This window comes from Chiloscyllium punctatum, chromosome 32, assembly GCF_047496795.1.
Source record: "Chiloscyllium punctatum isolate Juve2018m chromosome 32, sChiPun1.3, whole genome shotgun sequence".
In the NCBI taxonomy this organism is placed as follows: domain Eukaryota; kingdom Metazoa; phylum Chordata; class Chondrichthyes; order Orectolobiformes; family Hemiscylliidae; genus Chiloscyllium; species Chiloscyllium punctatum.
Genome location: NC_092770.1, coordinates 31698082 through 31708294, shown reverse-complemented (window position 1 = coordinate 31708294; position 10213 = coordinate 31698082). Strand labels below are relative to the sequence as shown.

Genomic DNA, 10213 nt, shown 5'->3' with positions numbered 1-10213 from the left:
TTCCAGGATTTTGACCCTGTGACACTGAAGGAGCGACAAGTCAGGATGGTGAGTGGCTTGGAGGCGAACTTGAAGGTGGTGGTGTTCCCATGTATCTGCTGCCCTTGTCCTTCTAAATGGAAATGGTCATGGTTTGGAAGGTGCTGTCTGAGGATCTTTGGTGAATTTCTGCAATGTATCTTGTAGATAGTACACACTGCTGCTATTGAGTGTTGGTGGTGGAGGCAATGGATGCTTGTGGATGTGGTGCCAATCAAGCAGGCTGCTTTGTCCTGGACGAGTATTGTTGGAGTTTCACCCATCCAGGCAAGTGGGGAGGATTCCATCACACTCCTGACTTGGAGTCATAGAGTCATAGAGATGTACAGCACGGAAACAGACCCTTCGGTCGAACCCGTTTGGACCAGATATCCAAACCCAATCTAGTCCCACCTGCCAGCACCCGGCCCATATCCCTCCAAACCCTTCCTATTCATATACCCATTCAAATGCCTCTTAAATGTTGCAATTGTACCAGCCTCCACCACATCCTCTGGCAGCTCATTCCATACACGTACCACCCTCTGTGTGAAAAGGTTGCCCCTTAGGTCTCTTTTATACCTTTCCCCTCTCACCCTAAACCTATGCCCTCTAGTTCTGGACTCCCCCACCCCAGGGAAAAGACTTTGTCTATTTATCCTATCCATGCTCCTCATCATTTTGTAAACCTCTATAAAATCACCCCTCAGCCTTCGACGCTCCAGGAAAAACAGCCCCAGCCTGTTCAGCCGCTCCCTGTATCTCAAATCCTCCAACCCTGGCAACATCCTTGTAAATCTTTTCTGAACCCTTTCAGGTTTCACAACATCTTTCCGATAAAATGGAGACCAGAATTGCACGCAATATTCCAACAGTGGCCTAACCAATGTCCTGTACAGCTGCAACATGACCTCCCGACTCCTGTACTTAATACTCTGACCAATAAAGGAAAGCATATCAAATGCCTTCTTCACTATCCTATCTACCTGCGACTCCACTTTTAAGGAGCTATGAACCTGCACTCCAAGGTCTCTTTGTTCAGCAACACTCCCTAGGACCTTACCGTTAAGTGTATACGTCCTGCTAAGATTTGCTTTCCCAAAATGCAGCACCTCGCATTTATCTGAATTAAATTCCATCTGCCAATTCTCAGCCCATTGGCCCATCTGGTCCAGATCCTGTTGTAATCTGAGAGGTAACCCTCTTCGCTGTCCACTACACCTCCAATTTTGGTGTCATCTGCAAACTTACTAACTGTACCTCTTATGCTCAAATCCAAATCATTTATGTAAATGACAAAAAGTAGATGGTGGACAGGCTTTGGGGGGTCAGAAGGTGAGGTACCTCCCACAGCTTAAGTAGCCTCTGACTTGCTCTTGTAGCCACTGGGTTATGTGATGAGTCCAGTTGAGTTTTTTGGTTAATGATAACCCTGTGATGTTGATCGTGTGGGATTCAATGATGGTAACACCATTGAATGTCAAGGAGCAGTGGATAGACTGTCTCTTATTGATCAGGCAGTATCCAAGGAGCAGGAGAGTCAACGTTTCAGGCAAAAGCCCTTTATCAGGAATGAGGCTGTGAGCCGAGGGAGTGGTGTGATAAATGGGAGGGGGTTGGGACTGGGAGTAAGATAGCTGAGAGTGCGATAGGTGGATGGAGCTGGGGGTAATCATGATAGGTCAGAGAGGAGGGTGGGGCAGATAGGTGGGAACGAAGATGGACAGGTAGGACAGATCATGAGGGCGGTGCCGAGTTGGAAGATTGAAACTGGGATAGGTGAGGGGAGGGAAATGAGGAAACTGGTGAAATCCAGATTGATCCCATGTGGTTGGAGGGTCCCGAAGTGGAAGATGAGGCATTCTTTCTCTAGGCGTCGGGTGGTGAGGGAGTGGCGTTGGAGGAGGCCCAGGACCTGCATGTCCTCGGCAGAGTCGGAGGGGGAGTTGAAGTATTCGGCCATGGGGTGGTGTGGTTGGTTGGTGCAGGTGTCCCAGAGATGTTCTCTGAAGCGCTCTGTGACTACACGCCCTGTCTCCCCAATGTATAGGAGACTGCTTCGGGAGCAACGGATACAATAAATGGGATGTGTGGAAGTGCAGGTGAAACTTTGATGGATGTGGAAGGTTCCTGTGGGGCCTAGGATGGAGGTGAGGGAGGAGGTGTGGGCGCAGGTTTTGCAATTCCTGCGGTTGCAGGGGAAGGTGCCATGAGGGGAGGGTGAGTTGATAGAGGGTGTGGACTAACTAGGTAGTCGCAGAGGGAACTGTCTTTATGGAAAGTGGATAGGGGTGGGGAGGGAAATACATCTGGGGTGGTGGGGTCCATTTGTAGGTGGCGGAAATGGCGGAGGATGATGCAATATATACAAAGATTGGTGGGGTGGAAGGTAAGGACCGCAGTGGGGTGGGGGTAGGGGTTCTGTTCTTGTTGCGGTTGGAGGGGTGGGGTTCGAGGTCAGAGTTGTAGGAACTGGATGAGATGCGCTGGAGGGCATCATCGACCACATGGGAGGGGAAATTGTGGTCTTTGAAGAAGGAGATCATCTGATCCTCCTGGGAGCAGATGCAGCAGAGATGGAGGAATTGGGAATATGGGATAGCATTTTTACAGGAGGCAGGGTGGGGAAGAGGTGTAGTTCAGGTAGCTGTGGGAGTCGGTGGCTTTGTAGAAAATGTCTGTGTTCAGTTGGTCACTGTTGAAGGAGATGGTGACGTCCAGGAAGGGGAGGGAGGAGTCCAAGATGGTCCAAATGAACTTGAGGTCAGGGTGGAATGTGTTTGTTAAATCGATGGTGGCGCCGATGCAGTCATCAATGTAACGGAGGAAAAGATGGAGAATGGCGCCGGTGTAACTGCGGAAGATGGACTGTTCCATGTAACCAACAAAGAGGCAGGTATACCTGGGGCCCATGCAGGTGCCCATGGCTACCCCCTTCATCTGGAAGAGTTGGGTGGATTCAAAGGAGAAATTATTGAGGGTGAGGACCAGTTCAGCTAAACGAATGAGAGTGTCAGTGAAAGAATACTGGTGGGGACATCGGGGCCCTGCTCATAGTGGATGGAGGCTCACAGGGACTGGATGTCCATGGTGAAGATGAGGCATTGGGGCGGGGGAAACGAAAGTCTTGGAGAAGATGGAGGGGGTGGGTGGTGTCCTGAATGTATGTGGTGACTCCCTGGACCAAGGGGATAGGACAGTATTGAGATATGTGGAGATGAGTTTGGTGGGGCAGGAGCAGGCTGAGACGATATGTCAGCTGGGGCAGACAGACTTGTGAATCTTGGGAAGGAGGTAGAACCGGGCAGTGCGGGGTTCCCGAACTATGAGGTTGGAAGCTGTGGATGGGAGAGCCCCTGAAGTGATGAGATTGTGTATGGTCTGGGCGATGATGGTTTGGTGATGGTGAAGGGGCGGTGAGGTCATGGTCAAGGGGGCAGTAGGAAGAAGTGTCTTTGAGTTGGTCCCTGGCTTCAACGGTGTAGGGGTCAATGTGCTAAAACTACTACTGTGCCCCCCCACCCCGTCCAATGGTTTGATGATGAGGTTGGGGTTGGATCGAAGGGAGTGGAAGGTTAAGCATTGCGAGGGTGAGTGGTTGGAATGAGTGAGGGGGGTGGACAGTTTGAGGCAATCAAAGTCACAATACCAGTTGGAGATGAAGTGGTTGAGGGTGGGTGGAGGCAGGAGAATGGGTCCTCGGAACGTGGTGGGGCAGGGGGAAATCTTGGTGGAAAATGTAAGCTCGGAGATGGAGGGGGCGGAAGACGTTGAGATGGGAAGGAGTGAATCTATGGAGGAACTGGGAAGCAAAAGCCAAAGTCCCATCAGTCTGTTGAAAAAAAAATCAGGCTATTCCCACCAATTTGCAAGTAAGAACATCAGGATATTAATATAAATTCTGTATCTAATAAACAGGATCCTGTTCTAATCAGTGTGGGAACAAAGGCATTGTCAGTATTAGAGGTAGGAGAAAGGACATATTTAACCCAGTACTGTGAATGAGAAAGCACAAATCATTGTGGTGATCGACTTATCAACTACATGAGAGAGGTGTGTCCCTAACACATGTTAAACACACCAATAAGAAGCAAGGCCAAAGGTCCCTGTCCTGAACTACTAACAGAGAATCAGCATTGCTGGGGTGGTAGGAGTGAGTAGTGCAGTTTGCTTGAATCAAAACAACTCCCAAACTTCAGGCAAATCAAGCAGCAGTGTTGCATCGAAAGCTTCAGCCATGGATGCTGCTTTTCAGAGGAAGAATGCTGAAAATGTGAAGGTAATCATTGAGCTGGTAATTCGAATTGAAATGGAATTGTATGCTGGTAGATTCAGCTTCTTTACCTTTCTGTCGCTTTCATCTCATCAGACCCTTTGTCACACAGAAAGCTTTTTGAATATCAGGGATTACTCGGGTTTGACATAAGGCATGGACACAGCTGGGCAGCCCATCAAGGGCTTGTCTTTATTGAGTGGAACAGTGTGCTGTGTACTTACCATCTTAATCTCCTTTCCCTTCCTTGTGCTTTCTTTGATAGAGAGACAGATACCATTGGTGCATGTGGAAGAGAGAAAGTCACTGGGACAGCATGAATGTAACCTATACATCTGGAAACTCAGAGCTTAAATGCAAAGCTCATTTTACATGCTGTCCAATTTTGCCATCTGTTTAAAACAATGGGCAGCAATAGCAGTAGGTTATAAAAGCAGTGACTTTGCAGAGTTATTCAATCACTGAATTGTTAAACGCAGAAAAGGCCATTCAGCCCATTATGACTGCATTAGTTCTTTTAACTACAGCTAATCTCCTGTCTTTTCCTTGTATCCCTTGCACACTATTTCTATCCAAATAATCATCTAATATCCTCTTGAATGCCTCAACTGAACCTGCCTCCATCACTTCTCCAGGCAGTGCATTCTCTACTTTAACCACTCACTGTTTTGTCTCACATTGCATTTGCTTCATTTGCATCTCACTTTAAATCTATACCCCTCTTGTTCTTGTTCCTTTTACAAGTAGGAACAGGTGTCTTGTATAAGCTCAATATCTTGTAGAATTTCTGTTTGAGGGGACTTCTTCAAGTTATTCTTTTGTGTTTCAACCTTTTGGTTGAGGAAAAATATATTTCCTGCATTTAACCATGGAATCATAAATTGTATAGCACAGAATGTGGTCATTCACTCCATTGAGTTTGCACAACCTCTCTTGATTTAGAACCTCCAACTCCCAATAAATTAAACAAAAAAAGAATTAGCAATACAGGCTAACTAGACATTGAATGAGGGTAGTACAACAAGTGGGAACTAAGAGATATTAGTAATTGAGAAAAGGGGAATGATGTGGCTGTGAACTAGATAGCTTGAATGGCTACCCCGAAACAGTTACTTTATCAAGAACCTATGATCAGACACCACAATTGATCAGTTCCAGTGGTCCCTCACAGGACCATAACCTATACTCAAGTTGATGCTGAGTCCAAGTGGATTTGAAGGCATTTTAAGTTAAAATGCCTGGTCAATTAAGTAGATTTCAATCTGCTTTGTGAAAGAGAGAGAATGAGGCAGAGAGGTTGAGAACACATTTCCAGAGCTTGAGGTCAGATAGCTGAAGACACAGGGACAACTGCTGGAGTAAACAGATGGGGATTGGACAAGAAGACATTACACTATGATCCAGCATTACAGCAATTAACTTCTGTAAAGATGAATAAACCTTCAGAAAATTGTGACCTTGGTGAAAATGTTGAAACATAAAGTATTAAAATGCCTTTTCTTCTTACAGATGATGACACTTCTGTTATGTATTTCTCAAATTCCCAGTTTTAGTTCAACAACAAACACCTGTAACATTTTACTAGCTCAGCTTCACTTTCTAAAGGACATGAAACCTTTGGGGAGGATACAGAAGACAATTAGAGTCATAGAGCCACAGAGTTGTACAACACAGAAAAAGACCCATTGGTCCAACCCGTCCATGCCAACCACATATCCTAAACTAATCGAGCTCCCATTTGCCAGCAACTGGCCCTCATCCCTCAAAACCCTTCCTATTCATATATCCATCCAGATGCCTTTTAAATGTTGTAATTGTACCAGCCTCCACCACTTCATCTGGCAGCTCATTCCACACACGCACCAACTCTAAAGCACCAACCTCTGCCTGAAAACATTATCCCTTTTAAATCTTTTCCCACTCACCTGCAATTGGTTCATTTTCTGATCCAAATACAAAGATATGGATAGGGTAAATAGGCAAAGTCTTTTCCCTGGGGTTGGGGAGTCTAGAATGAGAGGGCATAGGTTTAGGGTGAGAGGGGAAAGATATAAAAGAGACCTAAAGGACAACCTTTTTACACATATATGGAATGAGCTGCCAGAGGATGTGGTGGAGGCTGGTACAATTACAACATTTAAAAGGCATTTGGATGGGTATATGAATAGGATGGGTTTGGAGGGATATGGGCCGGGTGCTGGCAGGTGGGACAAGATTGGGTTGGGATATCTGGTCGACGTGGACAGGTTGGACTGAAGGGTCTGTTTCCGTGCTGTACATCTCTATGACTCTATGACTCTAAACCTGTGCCCTATAGTTTGAGACTCCCCTGCCCTGGGAAAAAAAGCCTTGACTATTCACTCTATTTATGCCCCTCATGAAATTATAAACCTCCATAAGTTCAGCCCTCAACTTCAATTATTGCAATGATTCACATCAACACAAACAAATTAACCTTGACCTTAATGAATGGTGGAGCAGGTACAAGGGGTTGGATGGTTGTCTTCAGCTCCTATTTCAGTTGAGATGTGATGGAGATGTTTAACATCACAAAGGATTGAGATACAATAAACAAAATGGTGATTGCTTTTGGTTGGGGTGCCCATGACCAGATTTGAGATGATTGGCAGAGATTGGTAACATGAGGGAAAATCTTTTTACTCCACTAATGATCAGGATTTGAAATCATTAGATAGAGGTACATTATGATCTCTGTGAGCATCAGCATAACATCTCCCACCAAAGCTATAGGTGTGACCCCTTTCTCACACACCCCTCCCTGTCATTCCTCAGCCATTCTCCCCTCGCCCACAGCCTAGCTTCACTGGCACTCAGTTACTGATTCTCTTATTGTGAAAGCTTCCTCACTGGCTTGAGTCTCCTATACCTCTTATTTCACTAAGTGTCCTCATTATCAATTATAATTTTATGATGCAGCACAAAGTGACCTACTCAACATTATTGGTAAAGACAGTATTACAACACCACAGACTGACCCTGGGATGTTCCAGTCATTGAAATACTTTTGAAGTGTAGGCATTTCAGAGATCAGAGGGTGAAAGAAACAGGCCAGGCATGTGATGGAAATACTCCCCAGTTTCCTGGAGGGTGCAACTCCACCAACACTCAAGAAACTTGATGCCATCCAGGCCAAAGCAGCCCTCTTCATTGGCACCACATCCACAAGCATCCACTCCCTCCACCACTGACACTGAGTAGCAGCAGTGTGTAACATCTACACAATGCATTGCAGAAATTCATCAAAGATCCTTAGACAGCACCTTCCAAACTCACGACTACTTCCATCTAGAAGAACAAGGACAGCAGCTGTATGGGAACACTACCACCTTCAGGTTCCCCTCCAAGATACTCATCATCCTGACTTGGAAATGTGTGACCATTCCTTCAGTGCCATTTGGTCAAAATCCTGGAATTCCTTCCCTAAGGGAAGTGTGGGTTTACCTACAACACCTGGACTGCAGCAGTTCAAGAAGGTAGTTCACTCCCACCTTCTCAAGGGCAGGTCCTAGCCATAAAGAGCTGTGGAGGCCAAATCATTGAATGTATTTAAAACAAAGATAGATTTCAAATTACTTAGGGGATCAAGGGTTATGGGAAGAAGGCAGGAGAATGGGGTTGAGAAACATATCAACCATGTTCAATTGGTGGATCAGACTCAATGGGCTGAATGGCCTTATTCTGCTCCTATTTCATATGGTCCAACTAGGGTTGAGGCAATAAATGCCGGCCCAGTCAGCGAGCCCCACATCCCATGACTGTCATAGAGTCATAGAGATATACCGCACGGAAACAGATCCTTCAGCTAAACCTGTCCATGCCAACCCAATATCATAAATTAATCTAGTCCTATTTGCCAGCATTTGACTTATATCCCTCTAAACATTTCCTATTCACGTACCCATCCAGATGCCTTTCAGATATTGTAATTGTACTGGAATTAAAATAAAAAGACGTCGTACTATAGGAAATACAACAAGCCCCCATAAACAGAAATACGATAATGACCAAGGTGAGATGGGCTTCACTTTGGTTTCACAGCTTGGCACAACATCGAGGGCTGAAGGGCCTGTACTGCGCTGTAATGTTGTATGTTCTATGTTCATCTAATGTTTTGGTGATTGTGGGATAAATATTGGCCAGGAGTCTGGAGATAGTATCCCTGCTCTCCTTTCAAATAGTGCAATGGAATCTTTTACATGTACCCATGAGGGCAGACAGACCTCAGTTTAACCTTTCATTCAAATGGGAGCGCATCTGTTAGTGCAGCCATCCCTTGGCACCGGTAAGCTAGCCTAACTGCTTTGTACACAAATCTCCATAATAGGACTGAGCCCATAGCCTTCTAACTCAAGGCAAGAGTGCTAGCTACTAATTTATGGTTGGAGAAACTATCTGTTAAATAGCCCGAGAATGGAATTTCCTGCTCACTCCATACCTTCAACAATCTCCGGAAAAGATCCAATACTGCTGAAACTTTTCAATGCTTGATTTGTCAATGTCAAGTTCACTTGATGTTTATTATTTTAAAGACATGCATTTATAAGCAAGTTGTTGTTGTGGCAGTCCAACCTATCTACTGCCTTGACCAACCTTTCCTTGCACCATTATGCAGTGAGGCTGAGGGGTGTTGGATGTCCAGGATGTGCGACATGGTTCCCCTGAGAATCTCCTCTGGAGGTAAAACCTCACCACCAAGGATTAGATAAAAGTTCATGGGGATACCACAGTCTGCAAGTTCTTTTCCAAACCACACATACAATCCCAGTTTCAGTAGTAACGCTGCTCTTTCATGATCACTGGATCGAGTGAGCAATAGGAAACATATTTTTCAGGCTGCAGGAAGGTTTGTCATTGAGTTCCCCGGACAGTATTGGGTCTGCTGCTTTTCATGATACATATTAATCATCTGGATCTTGGTGAGCAGGGGGCAATTTCAAAGTTTGCAGATGACACAAAACTTGGAAGACATGTAAACTGTGAAGACAACAGTGTGGAACTAAAAAGGAAAATATAGTGAAGTGGGTAGATAGTTAGCAGATGAGGTTCAATGCAGAGAAATGTGAGGTAACTCATTTTGGTTGGAAGAACATTGAAAGACAATAGAAATAGGGGGTCCAATCCTAAAAGGGGTGCAGGAGCAGAGGGAGCTGGGTTTATATATGCACAGATTGTTGAAGGTGGCAGGACAGGGGTGAGAGTAGTTAATAAAGCACACAGTATCCCTGATTTTGTTAATAGGGGCATTATGTATAAGAGCAAGGAGGTTGTGCTGAACTTGTACAAGACACTGGTTAGACCTCAGCTGGAGCATTGTGTACAGTTATGGGTGGGATATTTCAGGAAAGTTGTGAATCCATTGGAAAGAGTGCAGAAGCGGATTGCAACAATGGTTCCAGGAATGAGAAACCTCAGTTTCGAGAACAGACTGAAGAAATTTGGACAGTTCTCCTTGGACAGAAAAAGGCTGGGAAGAGATCTGGTCGAGGTTTTAAAAACCATGAGGGGGTCGGACAGAGTGGGAAAAAATGAGCAAGGATAAGAGCACGTAGATTTAAACTGTTATGCAAACTGAGCAAACGTGATGTGAGGCAAACCTTTTCCATGGGGAACAGTTAGTGTATGAGATGTGCCACCTAGAAATGTGATGAAGGCAGGTTCAACTGACGCATTCACAAGGACATTGGATAATTGTTTAGATCGATGTAATTTGCAAGAATATGGATAATGGTAATGCAAATGAGTAGGATAATGTCACTCAGTACGACGCTCATTTGAGGAGCTGCAAATATGATGGTCTGAATGGCCTTCTCTTCTGCTAAAACAACTCCGTGATTCTGATTCTGATTCTGTGAAAGCTATCTGCACGGTCTCCCTGCCTTTCTCGTACTCCATTCAGCTGAT

General features: G+C 45.3%; 1 protein-coding gene across 1 annotated transcript in view; it reads left to right on the top strand.

Annotated features, from left to right (window-relative positions):
• Positions 1–4155: 4155 nt before the first annotated feature.
• Positions 4156–10213, top strand: part of pah (phenylalanine hydroxylase) — a 141560-nt gene continuing 135502 nt past the window's right edge. The window contains exon 1 of the mRNA XM_072552022.1: positions 4156–4297. Within this exon, the coding sequence (XP_072408123.1) occupies positions 4256–4297 (42 nt within the window). The 5' untranslated portion in view covers positions 4156–4255. The remainder of the gene's footprint in view (positions 4298–10213) is intronic.